At 43.3% G+C, this 19,149-nt stretch overlaps 1 protein-coding gene across 1 annotated transcript; it reads left to right on the forward strand.

Moving 5' to 3' along the window:
• The first annotated feature begins 2,567 nt into the window (after positions 1-2,567).
• cntnap1 (contactin associated protein 1) lies at positions 2,568-18,422 on the forward strand. Its single transcript, XM_076085340.1, has 24 exons — positions 2,568-2,628; positions 6,882-6,983; positions 7,634-7,827; positions 8,103-8,256; positions 8,624-8,827; positions 9,100-9,284; positions 9,554-9,703; positions 9,878-10,139; positions 10,859-11,008; positions 11,097-11,271; positions 11,747-11,853; positions 11,974-12,096; positions 12,421-12,624; positions 12,709-12,865; positions 12,953-13,080; positions 13,189-13,362; positions 13,455-13,673; positions 13,794-14,033; positions 14,139-14,378; positions 14,511-14,638; positions 14,784-14,877; positions 15,007-15,237; positions 15,326-15,370; positions 18,014-18,422. The coding sequence occupies exons 1-24, from the start codon at positions 2,568-2,570 to the stop codon at positions 18,211-18,213; spliced, it is 3,927 nt and encodes a 1,308-aa protein (XP_075941455.1). The 3' UTR covers positions 18,214-18,422.
• The last annotated feature ends 727 nt before the right edge of the window (positions 18,423-19,149 follow it).

Below are 19,149 nucleotides of genomic sequence, written 5' to 3' on the forward strand. Positions count from 1 at the left end.
GTACACACAGAGAGACAGTGACGTCATTCTCTTCTCAGGTACACATTACTCCACTATATATTACATAGCAAATAGTGGTTTGCTGCTATATTAGTGCTCTGGCTTTTAAATGAAGCTCATTTAATGTGCAGGTTCAATGCATTTTGGCAGCAGGAAACATCATTTAAGACCTGCAGAGTAAAGATTGTGGGAGAGAGTTGGACTTCAGCAGACGTCATGTGTGGAAGAACAGAGATCCATGTCTTAGCTTAACCTGACATCTAGTGGTCAGTTGTGGTCTAACTCTGAAACTACTGCAGCAAACTGCAAAAAATGTAGTTCAAATAATAAAAAAGAAAATCTACTAATGAATCACTTTTTATTTTACTTAGTACTTATTGACTGAATCTATGTTTCCATTAAACTTAACTTATTGGTCTAAACAAGCTATTTCATTATGTATCAACTGGTATGTGAAATGTTGAAAAGTAATTCATAAATCCTAAATATGAGGTGAATGTATTCAGTGTTCTGGCTTGTTTTAAGATATTTTAAAGGACTTTTTTTTCTTCTTACCTTGAAACAAGTCAGCCTTCATTTTGTGAATCGGTGGAATTATTTCACCCCATCGGCAGAACTATTCCTGTGATGAAAATAAGAGGATCGTAGGACTGATTTGGGATATTTTGGGTATGTTTAACAGCAAACACGATGCCAAAAAAAACATGACTTTGTGGGAGAGGTTGGGCGTTGGAAAGCCTCAATTACATTTGCCAGGAATTCTGCCCCTGGTTGCTCTTGTTAATCAGTTTATCACTTGAGCCTTTGTGTTGTTTTCCCCCCAGATGTGGTTTAACCGCAACCAGACCTTAATAGGACTCCTCTCAACCGGTCTCTATGGTTACTATAAGGTCAAATAAAAAAGGTCAATGGGGAGACAGATGGCAATCCAGCCTAACCACAACACTCACATCTACGTATAAGCTAGGTGCAGATGTGTGGGAGAGAGCGTGTGTTTGTGTGTACTGCACATGTTATCTGAAGAAAGCAGAGCAGCAACTATCAGACAACAACATTTGGCTAACCCTAACCCTTGTTGTCTAATAGTCTAACAGAGACAACTCACTAAAGAAATTAAATAATGCTACTTGCATGTTGTTTTGTCTTTGAAATAGGGGAAATATATAATATATAACAAATTACAATGCAGTTGTGTGAAATTATTACACACTTAAATATAGCATTGCACCTTGTTTTAGTATTTCTGTTAAATAATATGGATCACTGTACTCGTGTATATCCAGAACACTTCAGGAATCTATTGATTTCCACTGCAATTGAGATAAATCCTTTTTGTAAATAGGTAAATAGATAGAGATTTGATGTCCGACTTTACACTCCACTGTCATTTTCTTCTGTTAGCCATTGTTCTCTCTCTCTGCAGATATAATTCTATACTCTTATGTTATTTCAGGGGGGAGGCCAGTGGCAGGGAGCTTACAAACTACCAATCTGATTTGATTGAAAACTCGGTAAATCCCACGCTGGCCCGGGCATTCAATCTCGTATCATCACTGGCACACTGCCGTCCCATAAGCCCACTTCTTAATCCCAAAGCCCTTTTTTATTTTGTGGTCAATGTGCCACCCATTGCCACAAATCCCCCTCTGCCTCAGTCTCTCCCCGCCCCCACCCCTTATGGGGATGAGTCTGAGTTCAGGCACAGCTGGCATCATCATCCTGTAACCTGTTCTTCTCTGGGCATGTTTGTGAATGCACTGGCATGATTAGAGTACCTGGGGGCAAGATCAGACAGACGACCCGCAGAGCTGTGCCGCCTGCTGGTCTGCCGTGATTGTCATTCTACATGGTTCTGCTGCTGATACAGGATATTAAACTGCCATCCTATTTTGGGGTTCAAGTTCAGATCTGTTTTCCTGGAGAGAAAGACTTCTTAACCACCTCCTTGCGCAGTGCACTACAGTTAGCAGCCACGGAAAGTGTGCCAAAGGACGACTTGAGATGCCTAGAGAAGAAGAGAAGAGGACTCTGTAGTGCATTGGTGATATGATCCAACCCAGGAGGGAAATTGTTGCTTTTGGTGAAGTTCCACCAGACTTATTTGGAGATTGAAGACAACATTCTTCTTAATTGTTTTTGGAAAAATACTATCACTCTGCGCGTGACTGAAAAAGTTATTTCCCCCCATCCCCCCCTTCCAGTCTCCTCGTGCATCCAGACTTCTGCAGGAGGGGCACGACAGAATCCCACTTCCACCTGGCCTACAAGCACTCTGCTAGTTAACAACTTATATCATGCAGGAGCCACACCGTTACATGACGGTCATGTGAATTAAACAATAAAAAAAAATCGAATAAACGAAGAAGTGCGCGCTCTCGGCGAAGCGAAGCATCAGCACCAGCATCTGATGCGCGTCCCCGCCCCGGTAGAGGCTGCCCGAGATCCCGGGAAGAGGAGTTGGAGCTGCGCGAGTTAAAGTTGTGCTAAAGGGGGCTGAGAGGATGCTGCAGAACAATCTACGACCTTATTAACATAGCCTATGCGGAGAGACGTGCACTAAGTGAAGGATGACTTGCAAAATACTGAGCATATGCCTCTTATTTCTGGGTTTTCAACATTGCTCATCACGTAAGTCTTGTAAAACAGCAATTGTTCCTTTATTGTCGGCTGCTAGAATATTATTAAAATATGTCAAAGTGCATGTACATGCCTTATCTGCATATTGTTTATTGTCTGATCATATGCGTGAGAAAAAGTTGCACGATAACATGCGGTTATAAGTGGAAAATACCACTGGGGGGCAAAACGTAGCTTGCAGGTGTTGAGATCGTTGAAGGGCAATAACACGTTGCGATAAAAACAGACAGCCTCTTAAAGCGCAGATTTTTTACATTTCGCTGCTGGCCTTGGCAGCTGTGATTTCAGAAAGGCATTGTTTTGCGGGATCACACAAAAAAAAAGTGCAGAGGCAAGCCGCGTCGGTCCTGCGGAAGGTGCGCATGCTTATCCCCATTGCACTGGACTGTCTGCATTGCAGTGCTTTCGCTCAGCCAGCACGCAAGTTTCTGCGCCGCCAGAGGCTGCAACTCTCGACTTCTTCGCAAAAAAAAAAAAAAAAAAAAGCACGTTGCTGATCGAGAATCTATTTCGTTTCTGACATAATAATCTTCGAATCGCTATGAACCGTGTGTGTTGCTGTTGTGAGGGGGAAAATCCGCTGAACACGTTATGAAAGTGGCGGCGGAGATGGCAGGGCACAGCGTCCTGACCGGGACCAGCCCACTGCAGTACTTTTTTTTGGGAAGCCCACCACCTCTCCATGAATTCCTGCATCCTGCTTGCACGCAAAGTGCGTGGATTCACCTGGCAGGGAAATCATTACTCGCTGTTAGATCAGTGAAGGAGGCATGTGGCGGGTTTAGTTTAGACAGAGGTGGGGCTGTGTTTGGGGCTAAAATTGGGCTAGGGAAAAGGTGCCATGTACCCTTCTATCACAGAGCGTTTGTGCATACTAATAAGCGTTATGCGTGATGTCAGAGTCAGGATGACCACTGTTAATTAACCCCATACTTCCCTTTGTGTGACTCATTCGTTTTTGATATCAGTGGGAGAGATCAGGGAAGAGGGAAGCTTTGTCATGTGACGTCTTATAGATAACTGTATTTTCAAGCTGGACCAGGTTTACAGTATTAGTTCAGGGTGCTGAGCTCTTTCTTTCAAGTTGTTCCAGGGAAATATAAACAGTTTTCACATGATGCCATGCTGTTGATCAGAAGCTATGGCATGCTGAGAAGTGAATGGTTCTATCTTATAGTTATTAATAAGTGAAGGTACAGAAAAAGGCAGCAATAGAGTGGAAGTTTGTAAACATCCTCGGCTCACAGAATGCTTTCCAGTAAGTGTGGGCCTGTGGGGTTTGGCTTGTTGTAGATCTTGTTATATTTTATTGGACAGGCTGATTGTATATCTGCTCCATGGATCTCTGCCAGGTTGAAATGGAGTCTCAGGTCCCAGAGCACAGTGACCCAGCCTGGAGGTGGGGCTGAGGCTCACTCAGTAAGTAGTGTGTGTGTGTGTGTGTGTGTGTTTGAATCAGGAGGGTGTGATGCATACATCTTAAGTTTCTGTCATGGTTAGCAGCACAAGCAGCAGGAGACGTTTTGGTCCATGTGACGGGAATTGGTATCTAGAAGGAAGAGCATGTTGCTTTGCGTGGAAAGTTGGCCGTTTTGTTCTGTTAGACATGGAAATGAAGCTGGTCGAGGCCTGAACTTAAGTCTGAATGTGATTCTGATGTGCTGCATGGCAGACACCACCCACTGTGATACCTGCCTGGGTATGAATGATTTATTAAAACCCCTTTAACAGAGCAGGATATATTTTTACTACCCCTATGTGCTTTTTTTTGCTGCAGTATTTGCAGCAGTAGTTTGATATATTGTTGGTGGACATCTGCATTCAGTTGACATCTGCACACATCCGGGCTGCCGTCTGAATCCTCAGCTGTCACGCGTCACAGGCTGGTGGTGGCGGGCAAAGGAGGTGCCTCTCTGCATATTGTATGTAACCAGCAGTAATGATGTGTCAGCCCAGACACACAACCCTTCACTTACAGCAGACTGATGACTCAGCAAGAGTGGTGCTAGAGATCTGCACGGCCGCACTGTTCCCCACAACCCCTTAATGATCAATGGAGAAAGAGACTACTCTGTGTGGCGCAGAGAAGGGAGGGAAGGGAGGGGGGGGGGGGGGGGGTGCAGGATCACAAGAAGAGAGGTGAAAACCTGGGGACTGGATGCTCTGCACAGGCTTTCAGGTATGCTTTCGCAACTGCATCATGACAACGCCCACTTGGGTCGAGAGAGGCAGAGAGAAGTAAAAAATAGCAAGATGACGAGCGAGGGTATGAGGTAATGGGACGCAGCGAGAACAAGAAAGATTGGATGATTTAAAGGAGAGAAAAAATAAAGAGAGAGAGAGGACTCAGAGTGAGGAATAAGAAAGTAATGCATTGAATAGGTGGGGGTGTCTAGTGCGTGACAGTCTTTGCCATGAGGAGGAGCTGAGGAGCCTGGATTAACCTGCTGTAGTCTGGGATGGAGCCACGCTTCACATTTAAAGTCAAGATCCTCTCCTCTACTAATAATCGAAGGATTGAAACAAACACACCTCAAGCCATTCGCTACAAATACGCTTAGCCTGCGCAACTGCAGCAGTGGTGACGGAATAGTTTTGGTTTAAATAGCCATTTGAACAGTGACTCATTTCAAATGGCTCTACACCGTGTAGCGATGGAGTGACGCAGCAGAGGTCTGTTACCGATCATCTGCAGCATAGCAGGGGGAATTCTGTGCGATAAAGACGGAGATGAATCCTCTCAGCGAGGCACAGACACGGGAGGCAGAAAGTCAAGGTCACGTTTCACTTGCTCAGCACATTTCCTCCACCTGAATGAGCAGCGTGTCCTTGCATGAGAGGTGAGGTGACAGAACTCATGCTCATGTGACTATAAGAAAGAAAAGAAAACGGTGTGTTTGCGCTGTATAATGGCTCACGGATGTTTAATGCATTATTTAAGGCAGTGTAAAGGCAGAGGACGGAAGCACTCCACTTCCTTGTTTCTGCGGGATTTGCTGTGATCACTCAGTCGTCTGCTCCCTCACAAAGTTATTTCAAATTTGAATCTATGCAGCACCTTTCTCACCCTACTCCATCTGCAGCCTGCATACTAATTCTGCTAACGTCTCCCGTTTCCAGTCCATGACCTCTGTGATTGTAAGATCAGGAATTACAATGACTGAACTCCTGTTTACTAGTTAACAACTCCTAAAGTTCGGAGGGGATGTTTCTAATTAGGGAGAAGGAAGAGGAAGGTCAGATTGGAGCGGATTCTTTGTATCTGCCTATACCTTCATATTCAAGTAAAACCCGTAGCCTATCTATATTAAATATTTTGGGAGTGTCTGAAGAGCATATTTTTTTGGCAGTTAAAATGAGACAGTGTTTCTCTTATAGCTCGAGGTGAGTGCATCGCGCATTTATCCGCAGCAGGGACACAAGCAAGATTAGGAAGAATTATGGTCAGTTTAAATAGCCGCTGGCTGGGGAGCGAGCCTGAGCAGATAGGTGTTGGTCCTATCGGTCTCATAACCACACGCAGGACAGCATCTCAACATGACAAAGCGACGTATTGTTTGCCTTTGACTTTCTTGCTCATGAAACTGCATGCACTTCCAAAAAAAAAAGAGACAAAAACATATATTTACAGACACACAGGCACCGACAGGCACGTACACACACACACACACGCACACACACACAAAGACATTCATGTGACGCAGCAACATTTCTATTCTGCCTTCTAGGACCAGACCTCTTTTGAAATAGGAAGGGGGTGTAACCGCATGACTATCACAATAGTTTATCTCAGAGATAGCGTGCATAATCAATAGCTGTCAGTGTCGTATTTCACCACTCGTCCCACCCGTCCTGTGAAGAAGTGAAAGATGATGCACGCTCAAGTGTAGATGCCAGGATGTTAAGTCTTATAAGGGAAGCCATTAAGGACTGTGGTTTACTGTGGAATATGAATCTGTCACCTCACTATCTGGCTACCTCTACCAGCAGAAAGACTAAATGCTTTTGCGCCACGCCCTGAATTTAATTGGATTGATCCGTCCAAATGAGTTTTTTTACGTCTAATGGAGCATGGACTAGCTTCTAATTGAACTGCAAACGGTTGGTTCTTCTCAAGCTGTGCAGCTGTGCAAGTCTGTGTTGTCCAGAACTATATCATTTTGAAAGTGATGTGAATCCTGCATGATGAGAGGTCCTTTTTTAAATTACTCCTGATCTTGGTGTCCTCCTTATTGTTACTGCAGGAGAATGTGTTGATCCGCTGGTCTCCAGCCTCTACGCCTCTTCCTTCCTGGCCTCCTCCAGATATAACTTTCTTTACTCTGCCAATTTTGCCAAATTGTATGGTAAGTTCCTAGTTGTAGTGTCTTTGAGTTCATCCATGATTTCACACCATTCACCTTATACAGACCTTTCTAATGGCAGATGGTTTAACTTATCACTGCAGGACATGCACAGGTGTACAGTAACTAATAATATGAATAACTCCGGTCCTGTTAGTACAGTAATGTTATAAGTTACACTTGTGTTTTACAAGTCAAAATGCTCATCGTGAGAATCTTCACGGTGACAGATCTAGTGCAATATGTGTTTGGGACTCCTAGAACTCATTGGGGATCTGTCACTCTCTCTCTCTCTCTATATACTTTCACTTTAGCACAGAAAAAAAGACCTCAGATGACATAATCTATCAACTGAAGGAACACTTACAGTGAATTTATTTGGGATATTTGCTTGTTAGCTGGCTTTCAGATAGAGGCCTAGAGTATAGTTGAGAGTTATATTGGGTAATCTGCCAAATACTAAAGGCTTGTCCAATCCCAGACAAAACAGTAGATGGGCTTTACTCATTAGAGTCCCCCCCACACACACATTAAACAGGACCTTAAAACGGCTGCCACGAGTTACAAATTCAGTTGAAGTCACAATTGCTTCGGTCATCATGTATCTTTCCCCCCCCATCTCCAGTCAAACTCTCCTTTTTCTCCCCCCTCAGGCAGCAGTGGCTGGTCCCCATCGCCAAGGGACAGACAGCCGTGGCTGCAGGTCGACCTGGGCAGGAAGTATCGACTGGTGGCCATCGCCACCCAGGGGACCTTCAACTCCTATGACTGGATCACCAAGTACACCCTGCTCTATGGAGACCGACCGGACTCCTGGACGCCGTACATCATGGATGGAGGCAACTCTGTAGGTGTCACTGAGCCAGCATGGCTGGGGGCGGGATGAGGGCCATAACGGGGATGAGGCGAGGATTAACTAGTCAAATGTAATCTTTACAGCCGATGATTCAGTGGGCGTTCTATTCAATTCATTGTCACTGGCACTGAAACAAAGACAGCGCAGCATATTATCTCTCTCAACACTGACGAAGCTAATCTCATCATCAGTTCATCACCAGTCCCTTGATAAGGCGCCAACACCGTTGCAGTGGCTCAATAACTGCCGCTCTCATCTGTTTGCAGACGCTGCCTGCGAACTGGAATTATTATCAGTTGAAGAGGAATGTCTTCCATTACGCCTTTACCGCTAAACACATCCGTCTGCTGCCTCTGGCGTGGAACACGGAGAATGGAGGGAAGATCGGCGTGAGGCTGGAGCTGTACGGCTGCTCTTATGGTAAAAAATGACCGATGGGCGCTACCCAGGGATTTACAGTCATCTGATTCAATTCCAGGGACTTTCTACAATCCCACTGTTTAATCGTATTTGATAATATGCCACTAAATCTGAGCGCCAAATATGCTACAGTATGTTCCGAGTTAATAAATGACTAAGCTCAGTATCACCTGATTCATACTCAGGAACATCATACACGAGCTAGATGCAAACAGATCTGATGAGCTCCAGGAAATGTGCCGTGAAGCATTTACTCCAATAATACTTAAAACCTAAAATGCTACATAAGACTTTAACCCAATATGTATGTCACATCCTCTGTTGTGAATTTTGAACTATTGAATCCATTTGGAAATTTTGTCTGCAGATTCCTATGTTCTACAGTACAACGGGGACGACTCAGTGGTCTACATGTACCCAGAAAAGAGGTCCCGTACACTGCACGACCACATCGCCATAAACTTCAAGACTCTGGAGCAGGATGGTCTGCTGTTACACAGCGAGGGGATTCAAGGAGACCTCTTCACCTTGGAGCTGAAGAGAGGCCGTCTTTACCTGCACATCAGCCTAGGTATAGAGCCTGCGTTGATTGATGGAGTTATGGGTGAAGAAAATAGTGGCATGTGAGACAATGACATCCATCTCGAGCTCTCAATCATCATCTCAATCCTGAAATGGAGCCACGCTGTCTGCGGGAGAAAACTCAATATATAGACTGTTAGATTGTTGACCGGAGCTCTACATTTCAGCATTTTCTCTCAGTTTGACATTTCATTTGAGCTGATTTAGAGTAATTATTGTTGTAATTTTCCCACTGTCCTCGCCTTCTTTTTCTTTTTTTAGGAAGTAGTGTAATACACAAACTTGATGGTCGTACTACACTGACTGCTGGCAGCCTTCTTGATAATCTGCACTGGCACTATGTCACCATCAAGCGCTCCGGTCGACAGGTGAACTTCACAGTGGACAGTCACACAGTCACGGCCATCTGCAAAGGAGAGTTTACACACCTGGATCTGGACACGCAGGTACCTCATATACGGATCACATATACGGATCACATGTAGTTACAGTGTAAAATGTAAAGGCCATGATAAGTGAAGGAAATGATGAATGAGCCGTATGCTGAATACATTTACTCAATGTCTCTTTGGAGGAAACTTCCAAAAGCATTTTTCCTACAAGTTGAAAGCAAATAGTTTTATTCAAATGTACATTTTTGCATTTAATTATACTGTGCATACATTTACACTTGTTAATGATGATGTTGATGAGTGCCCTAATGCCTTTATCCTAGTTATATGTAGGAGGTGTCATAGAGCAAAATTTGCCTCACCTGCCCACTACACAAAATTTCCGGGGCTGCCTGGAGAATGTCTTCATCAATGATGTCAACATCATCAACAAGGCTAAGCGAGAAGAACCTGAAATCCGCATCCCACGAAAGGTAGGGCTTTATACAAACCATCACACAGCATCCCAGTAATGTCGCTGGTTCCGAGGATCTCCATGAATTATAGCCAAACGGCATTACTTCATCTGTTCCATGCGAACAAAACAATAACAATATCAGAGAAAATATTTTCATTGTAACTCCTATTTCTATTTTTTTTACCCTCAGAAAAAGATGCATTACGCCTGCAGGGACATTCTGCTCAAACCGATGACTTTTGCCGGACCCAACAACTACCTGCAGGTGCCGGGCTTCTTCAGGAGGCCTCGCATGTTTGTCAAGTTTAAGTTCCGCTCGTGGGACTACACGGGGCTGCTTATGTTCACGCGATTTGCTGATGACCTGGGTGCCCTTGAGCTGGGACTGAGCGAGGGACAGATCAACGTCACTATATTCCAGCCTGGGAAGAAGAAACTCCAGTTTGCTGCCGGTGGGTTAATAATGCAGTTTTTGGCCTTGACCGGTATGACAGTAAAGATAACAGTTAAGGATTTTGGAGCATACGATTTTTAATGCCTCGTTCTTTTGACAGGTTTCTAAGCCCCGCCCCTAAGTTACTGTTACTCTGTCAGGTAGATAAAAGCTCACTTCTCCGAGGTAGCCAACAGCTGTGGATTTTGTCTGCTGAAATGACAACTGTCGCTGACAGATTCTATCAGCTGTGGTTAGCTAGCTAAGCTAATGCTAACTCTAAAACTCTAAAACAGTTTCCAGTTGACTTTTTAAGGTTCCCAGCTGATTTAAAGACCCTATAAAAAAGGGTCGTAAACATGTTCTAGAACATACATAGCCTACTTGATATTGTGCTAAAAGACAGAAGTTAAATGTTTCGGCCAGGCTAACGTCTGCAGCTTATGTTATGGAAGATTAAAAACACACTACAATCTTGCTTGTGTCTTTGGTTTTGCATAAGTTAAAAAAAGACACCTACCTACAAACTCATTAGATACCCAAAAGTGTAACCTGCTATGCCTAGTTTACGGTTGTTAAGCTGTGATTGGACAATCCCTGTCTGGGGGCGTGGTTTAACTAACACTTATGAATGTATATAGCGCTGCAAGGTGCAGGCAATGATAAATACTGCATTAGATCTCTGTATTGAATCTGATTGTAGAAACAAAGCATGACAGACATTTCTCCAATTTCTAGGCTACCGGCTAAATGATGGTTACTGGCACACGGTGGATTTAGCAGCCAGAGACAACCTGATGACCCTCACAATTGATGAGGAGGAGGGCTCTCCACTTAAGATTACCAATCCATTCACAATTCGGACAGGAGACCGCTACTTTTTCGGAGGTGAGGGGATGACTAATTGTTCACAACTCCTGAAATCAACTTTGAAATCTGCACGGTCCAAAACATACGTTTGCTTTCCTGCACTTAGGTTGTCCGAAAACCAATAACACAATACGGAAGTGTGAGACCAAGCTGAACCGCTTCCATGGTTGCATGCAGCACATCTTCATAGACAATGAACAGCTTGATATTGACATTATTCTGCAACGACAGTGGGGGCGCTATGCTGAGTTGTTGTTGGGCACTTGTGGCATCACTGACAGGTAAGAAACATAAAACATACAGCACTAATATGACTGATAGTTTCATTAATAGCAGGATAATTGCACAAGGAAACAGATAAATATGGCGCTGCAATAATGTCTTCTCGTGTCATTTAAGTTATAGCTACCAATTATATACCCCTGTCATACCATAGTCTTTTAAAATGACACACATTCCTATAACATGTCATTATTTCTACATCGCCTTGGCTCTTTTATGGTGTTGTCAATGTAATGTGATCTCCTTCAAGATGTTTGTGAAGCGTTTGGCATTGAATTGTGAGTCTCAAGAGTGAGAAATCACTTCTTTAGAGCTAATGGCATTCATCCCCTCATCAAACCTTATCTAGAAGGCTCTAAACAAAAAGCAGCTAACAGAGAAAATAGATGAAAGAGAGCAAATTACACACTTAATGCAAGTCTCCCCTTTTTGTAACATCCAAATGCTCAGTATTGGCATGTCATTTGTTTACAGATGTAGTCCAAATCCATGTGAACATGAAGGCAGATGCATCCAGTCCTGGGATGACTTTATATGCCTGTGTGAGAACACAGGCTATAAAGGAGAGGTGTGTCACATGTGTAAGTGCTGGCTGGCAATATTTTCACTTTAATAACTATTTCATTGCAGTTGATTACAACTTGGCCCATACCGTATTTCTTCTTAATAATAACAAATCGATCATCTCGCTTCTCAAATAGCGGTTTACAAAGAGTCATGCGAGGCCTACAGACTCAGCGGCAAGTATTGGTCTGGAAATTACACCATCGATCCTGATCTTAGCGGGCCGCTGAAACCATTTGAAGTGTACTGCAAAATGAAGTGTAAGTAATCACTGTCACTAATAAAATACAGCTTTCATCAGCACTGTGTGCTCAGTGTTTGCTGGGTCCTCAACGGATTTGTTAATGAAAAGCTTGAGAGTCAGGTTATCATGTTCCTGTAATGAGAAGTCTTTGCTGAAATTCCATGAGGAAATTAAAAGACGTTATAAAACAAGATAGCGCAGTGCTGTGTATGTCTGCATTTCCTATTTCTTACCTTTCTGTTTGTGTTTTATTCTTTTCCTTTAAAACATTAATATTGCCTCCATCTTTCTGTTTCAACATTGAATCACGATGCAGTATATTTGTTGTGCCTCTTCACAGCATATAAAGCTTGGACAGTGATTCTGAATGACCGTGTGGATGGTACCAAGGTGTCTGGGAGCTCAATAGACCGGCCGTATATAGGAGACGTCAACTACTGGAACGCCACCTGGGATGAAGTCACTGCTCTAGCCAACACCTCTGTGTACTGCGAGCAGTGGATCGACTACTCCTGCTACAAGTCCCGTCTCCTCAACACCCCGAGTAAGTCAGCTTATTCATTTGGTAGTGTGCTTATGGAAAACAAGAAATATAGTAAACTAACACACCATTTCTTTTTCAAAATAGACGGAAGACCTTTTGGTTACTGGATCGGTCGTAACAATGAGAGTCACTATTACTGGGGTGGAACATTCAGAGAGGTCCAAAAGTGTGGCTGCTCTATCAACCAAACCTGCACCGACCCCAAGTTTCAATGCAACTGCGATGCTGACTACAGACAGTGGTAAGAGAGGGGACGCATTGTGCAGGTTTAGCTTGTATCTGTGACACTGACGATGAAGTCTTAACCTCCCCACTGTGGCTTTTTCAGGTACTCAGATAAGGGCTACTTGGACTTCAGAGACCATCTGCCCGTTAGGAAGGTGGTAGTCGGGGACACCAACAGGACCGGCTCAGAAGCACAATTCACCGTCGGACCCCTCCGCTGCCATGGCGACAGTGAGCTTAAATATTAAGGGTTGTGTTCACACGGTGATGTTCTGCTTTGTTGAAACAGTTTTTTTTATTTATACATGTATGGTACACGTATTTCAATGTTTTCCAAAGGAAACGTCTGGAACACAATCGCCTTCACCAAGCCCACCTACATAACCTTCCCGACCTTCAGGCCCGGCTCCAGCGCCGACATCTCCTTCCACTTCAAAACCTATCGTGACCACGGCGTGTTCTTGGAGAATTCTGATGACCAACTGCGAAACTTCATTCGGGTAGAGCTGAACTGTGAGTTGACTCATCTGCTACCAGAGAGCTATTCTCCTCATACATCTGATGTATTTAACAACAACCTTTCCATGTCTTCTTTTCTCTTCCAGCCACCCATAACCTTATGATGGTATTCATGGTTGGTGACGGCATCGTTAATGTGACACTACACTCCCCCGTGGCACTCAATGACAACGAGTGGCACTTTGTTCAAGCCGAGATTAATGTGAAGCTAGCCCGCATCAAGGTTGATTATCAGCCGTGGGCCGTCACACGTTTTCCAGGTCAGACTTTCGTCACCATGCGGTTTACGCATCCTGTCCTAGTAGGTAGGTTGGCTGAGGTGAACTTGGATATTTGTCATGACGTACGTACAGTGGACTTATTGTATCCTCTCTAAACTTTTAATAAAGATGAATAACCACTGATAAAAGTATTCTTTGTAATAGGTGCAGCCAACCGCACCCTGAGACCATTCTTGGGGTGTCTCCGAGGATTGCGGATGAACGGTGTTCCTCTTGATCTTGAGGGGAAAGTAAATGAAGAACAGGGTATAAGGAGGAACTGTACGGGACAGTGTCTGAATGCTACCATACCATGCCGAAACAGCGGCCAGTGTATAGAAGGCTACGCTTGCTACACTTGCGACTGTAACAACACAGCTTTTGATGGCTTCTACTGTCATAAAGGTGAGTTCATGCATGTTTCTGACACATACCTTCACATAGTAACTGACATCATCGGCAGCAATACTTTGCAACTGATATCTAATTTCACAATGATCTTTTGTCAAGACATCGGAGCCTTCTTTGAGATCGGCTCGTGGCTGAGATACAACATACGAAAGAAGCCCATATCAGACGAGGCAGCATGGGCCAACTGGATCGACCCGCATTATGACAACTTTAGCCTCGGCTACAATGACACAGCAGATGACATCGAGTTCAGTTTCAGCACCGTTTCTACACCAGCCGTGTTGCTCTACATCAGCTCCTTCGTCCAAGACTACATTGCCATCATCCTCAAAACTGACGGTAGGGCGGCAGGTTCATTTTATTCACAGATTAGGGAGTAATAACCTCTCAAAACTACTGCAGAGGTCGATGTAAAGCAGTTACTTGTGAAAAAAACAGTATTGATGTCTTTTGTTTCCTCTCTCTCTATAGGTAGTGTAGATCTGAGGTATAAGCTGGGGCTCATAACACACAAGTACCAGCTGACTCACCGAAACCTGGCAGACGGATACCCCCACTACGTCAACATAACCAGACACAACAGAACCATCAAAACACAGGTTTATGCTGATCTGTGGTTTGTTCTTTTCAGTGAAGTAATAGACTGTTGTCCACTCACCTTAGCTTAGCTTAGCATAAAGACTGTAAACAGCTAGCCTTGCTCATGAAGGTAATAAACTCTGTCTTATTTTGCCCTGCCCACAGGTGGACTACATGGAGCCCATAGTGGAAAAGATAACCTTAGTGGAGGACGCCAGGTTTGACTCTCCAAAGTCCATGTTCTTGGGCAGAGTGATGGGTAAATATCCAGTTGACCAATTATTGATGAGAACACGTGGGCTAATGTTTTCATCTTGCTGCCAGTATTATTATTATCATTATTTTAAGTTGGAACTCTGTTGATGTTTGATTGTTTCCACTCTTTCAGAGGTTGGTGACATTGACTATGAGATCCAGAGGCATAATGCTCCAGGCTTCATAGGCTGCATATCTGGTGTGAGATACAACGTCTACGCCCCGTTAAAGGCCTTCTTCCGTCCAAATGAAACCGACCCTCCGGTAACGACACAAGGCTACGTATCCGAGTCCAACTGTGGCGCCTTCCCTCCTATCCTGGGTTATGTACCATGGGAGGTAGACCCCTGGTTTACCACCATAGGTGGGTTTATATGTCCCATAATGCACCTGTACAAAAAGAGAATATTATTCTGTGTTCATCCACTTATTTGTGCACCTCTCCCTTTCAGAGTATTTTTATATCCACGATGACCTTGGCCTGTTTTGGATAACAGGTAAGATCTGCTTCTTTAAAGAATTGGTTGTTTTGCTCACTATTTCCCTCCTCTCCCAGAAAACACAAATCAGCTGTTTGAATTTCTCTTTCCTTTTTCCCTAAAATCCTATCATCCTAAATTAGAGCAGGTTTGTCAAATTCCAATGTGGGCTTTTGAATGTTTATTTAAGTGTCTGACTGCTATTGAGATAGCAAATGTAATACATTCAAATGTATTACATTTGAATGTATTACATTTGAGATATAGCAGTCACAAAAATGAATAAATGAACGGTCGGACATTTCTAATGCATTATTATCACACCGAATAATCTTTTTGATTGCATTTAGTTGAGGTCAGATTATCTTTTTAATCTATATGAAGGAAATGAATTCAAGTAAAATAGACCTATATGTCCTTGCAAGAGAAAAAGCTAACCCTGGGCCTATATCTATGGATTTCTGGGGGGGGGGGGGGGAATCTAAATTTAATATACTTATTCCACTATTTAATCCCCATGATAACTCTGCACCGTATTACAAGAGGAGTGTTGGGACCAGATGAGCGGTTTGCAGCACAGTATTACAGATGATGGAAAAAATTAGAGCAGGTCTCTCTGATGAGCAGGAGAGGGTAGAGTCTCAGGATTAAACTGCAGCACAGAGACTGTCTGCTGTCTGAGACCTTCACCGGATCAGCTATATTTAGTCTGCATGGGCCCAGCTTACTGTTCATCATTGATAGATGCTTCAGTTTAATAGATCATTCCAGATTCAGAGGTATTATGCTAATGCGGGACATCAGTGTGGCATGAATAATTGGAGAGCCTTTCAAATCATCCCAACAATGTTCCCCCTCAGGTTATCAGACATCATCCCTGTCTGATATTCTGCACAGGATAAAAAGGTTACGACTGAAAAATATAGTCGATAAAACAAAACTGCAAGTGAACAAATTCTGTCACGACGATATTGAAGATTCCTTTATCTGTCCTGTGACAATATCACTTTAAATACGATTTGTGTGTTCTAAGCTCTGTGCTGGGTGCTGTATGTCTTTTCAGCAGCATCGATCCATTCTCTATATCCATTAATTGAGGGTATGAACCTAAGGCAAAAAGGCTGGGATACACTGTGGACATTTCGCCAGTCCATTACACAGTGAACACACTGACTGACAAACAAAGAAACACAACTGCAGGCAATTTAGTGTCTCCAGATCCGCTGACCTGCATGACTGTGAAAGGAAACCCGAGCAAACACAGGGGGAGGACATTCAAACTACACAGAGAGGACAAGGGCTGAGGTCTGTTTTCAGCTTGACCTACTGAACAACAAGTCTGTCTCACAGGCAGCTGCTCTGTGAATACTCAGGGACCACAAGTGACCACATTACAAATCCAGGATTCATTTTGGAAGCTGACATGACCTTTAAACAATCAATCAAATTAGTAGCACCGGAGAACTATTTTTAAGATCAGTCTCAGTGCGATGCTTGCCAGTACAAAAAGATCAGAGCACCTCAGGTTTCACAAACCTCATGACTATGCTCTGAATTTACAAACCCAGCACAAAGCCACCAATCTCCCTCATGTCCCAAGAGCTTGCTCTAAACCTAGTGCGATTGCATTCAGTAAGGTATTTATAACTCACATTGAGTTCACTTACAATCAAGCTTTGGACATTTTTATTCGTATTCCAGTTAGCCGGCTGTCGACCAAACAGCTGACTACCAGGGGTGCAGTGCTATTCGTTTTAAGTACCTATGACGCGCGCACGGTTAGGTTGTGACTCGTTTTCGAAGGTTAGGTAATGAATGTTCCGTGGCAAGTTTACATACATTATTCAACTTTTAACTGACCACGCGATAAAATGCTAGACGGACTTTTTGGAGGACTGATATGTTGATAAATCCGCAGTCTAGCGGTGTAGTGCTGCGTCAGAGCGCAGTGCCTTTACGCACGGCCTCTCATTGTGTTTACCTTGATTACATCGCCTGAAAACTCCAGGCTGATACAGTTTAACCATACAGACCTCTACACACACTGCATATGTTAACCCTTAACATGACCGTTTGTATCAATTACTCACCCTGTTGCCTTGAATTCCTGAAGACATTTCTTTCGGTGAGTAAACAAATGGTCGTTTTGAGGGTGAAGTATTCTGTGAATGTTTTTCTGTCTATATTGTTGTTACATAGCTCTTGTTTTTCTTCTCCTGCTGTTTAAATAATTACTGCTCATCTCTTTGTTTTCTTTTTGTTCCATTGATATAACCTTGCTTTATATAAAGCACTTTGAACTGCATTTGTATCAAGAGGTGCAATGAACTTGTGATCAGTGATACTTTAAACAAACAAACAAAAAAACTAAGAGTTCTAGTAGCCTACTGGCCAGTCTGCCTCAATGGCAGGTGGATTTTTAAATGTGTGAAATCATGCATAAACAAAGTAAATACAAAGCTCATGGCACCAAAGATGTTTGTAGAAATAAAAAATGCTGGATTCAGTCACAGCATACACTGCTCTGTATGATGTATACTGATATAATGCAATAACATAGCATTAAAAACAGTGCCTGCTCCTTTTCAGTATTTCCAGAAGCACATCTTTCCTCATTGTATTATAGATTAACTCTGACTGTGTTATTTTTTTATCCTTTAGTCATAGTCATCCTGGCGCTGCTGCTGCTCTTTGGAGGCATGTACAGCATCTATGTCTATGCGTATCAGCAGAAGGGCAGCTACCGCACCAACGAACCCAAGAACCTGGACTCCCCCAGCAGCTCCAGGCCCCTGACGGAGACCCTGAGGAGAGAAAAGAAGAACCTCCCGCAAATTGAGGAGGAGTTCAGGAGCGACTAGCATCACAGGACCTTTGGGACAGTGGGTGGGGTTTGACTGGGGGATGGGGAGAGGGAAATAGCACTTAAAACAAACACAGATACCGGTATTAAGTTTTCTAATTCTTTCGTTCTCTTTTTTTACATCTTGGTTTGTGTTCGTTTCCCAGGGTTGAGTGGGATCAGATGCCTGGTGCTCTACATAGTATGTATTTTGGTCAAGGCTTAAAAGTTCACGTCAAGCCCCATGTTGCGTGAGTAGCCAACAAGTCTCACACTGTGTTGCAGGGTGAGATACTGAAGTGCCTCATCTGAGCGAGCTTGACCTGAAGTAACATTATAGCTTATTCAGACAGGGTTTAGATAAGACACTGTGGGATCAGGATTTAAGGGGTGTTTAGTTATATTTGGAACATCAATTGATTATAATCTAACCCTTTTATTGATTGATTCTTTCTTTTTCCTGAACCACTTTCAAGATCAGTTAAAGCTAAACATATCTTACTGTATAGATCTATTGCCATCTAAGATATACCTTTTGATGACAATCTCTCATGGAGCCATTTTTGACATCATAGCTTATGATCCGTCTTGGCATTTGAGCAGAAAAGCACATCAGTGCAAAAAAAAACAACAACAACTCAGATCACAGAAACAAAACTGGTGTTCCTGAATAAAAACATCCAACCGAAGACAGAACGCACTGACGAGCATGGAGCTTTTTAATATGATACATGTATAGAGATCGTAAAAGGTATACACGCTTATATTTGTTGTATCGCAGCCTATAACAGTGCATTACCTGTACAGGATGGCACATGTAAGTGGTTCAGAATTGCCATAGTGTCAGTAGATAGCAACTTTGCCGTTCACAGTACGCTCAGACTCCTAAACACATTCTCAGCTACGGGGCTTCGTAAATGAGAGTGCGATGATATGTAGATACTCCTCCTGGTGT

This window comes from Anarhichas minor, unplaced genomic scaffold, assembly GCF_050575085.1.
Source record: "Anarhichas minor isolate MPS153535 unplaced genomic scaffold, ASM5057508v1 ptg000007l, whole genome shotgun sequence".
NCBI lineage: Eukaryota > Metazoa > Chordata > Actinopteri > Perciformes > Anarhichadidae > Anarhichas > Anarhichas minor.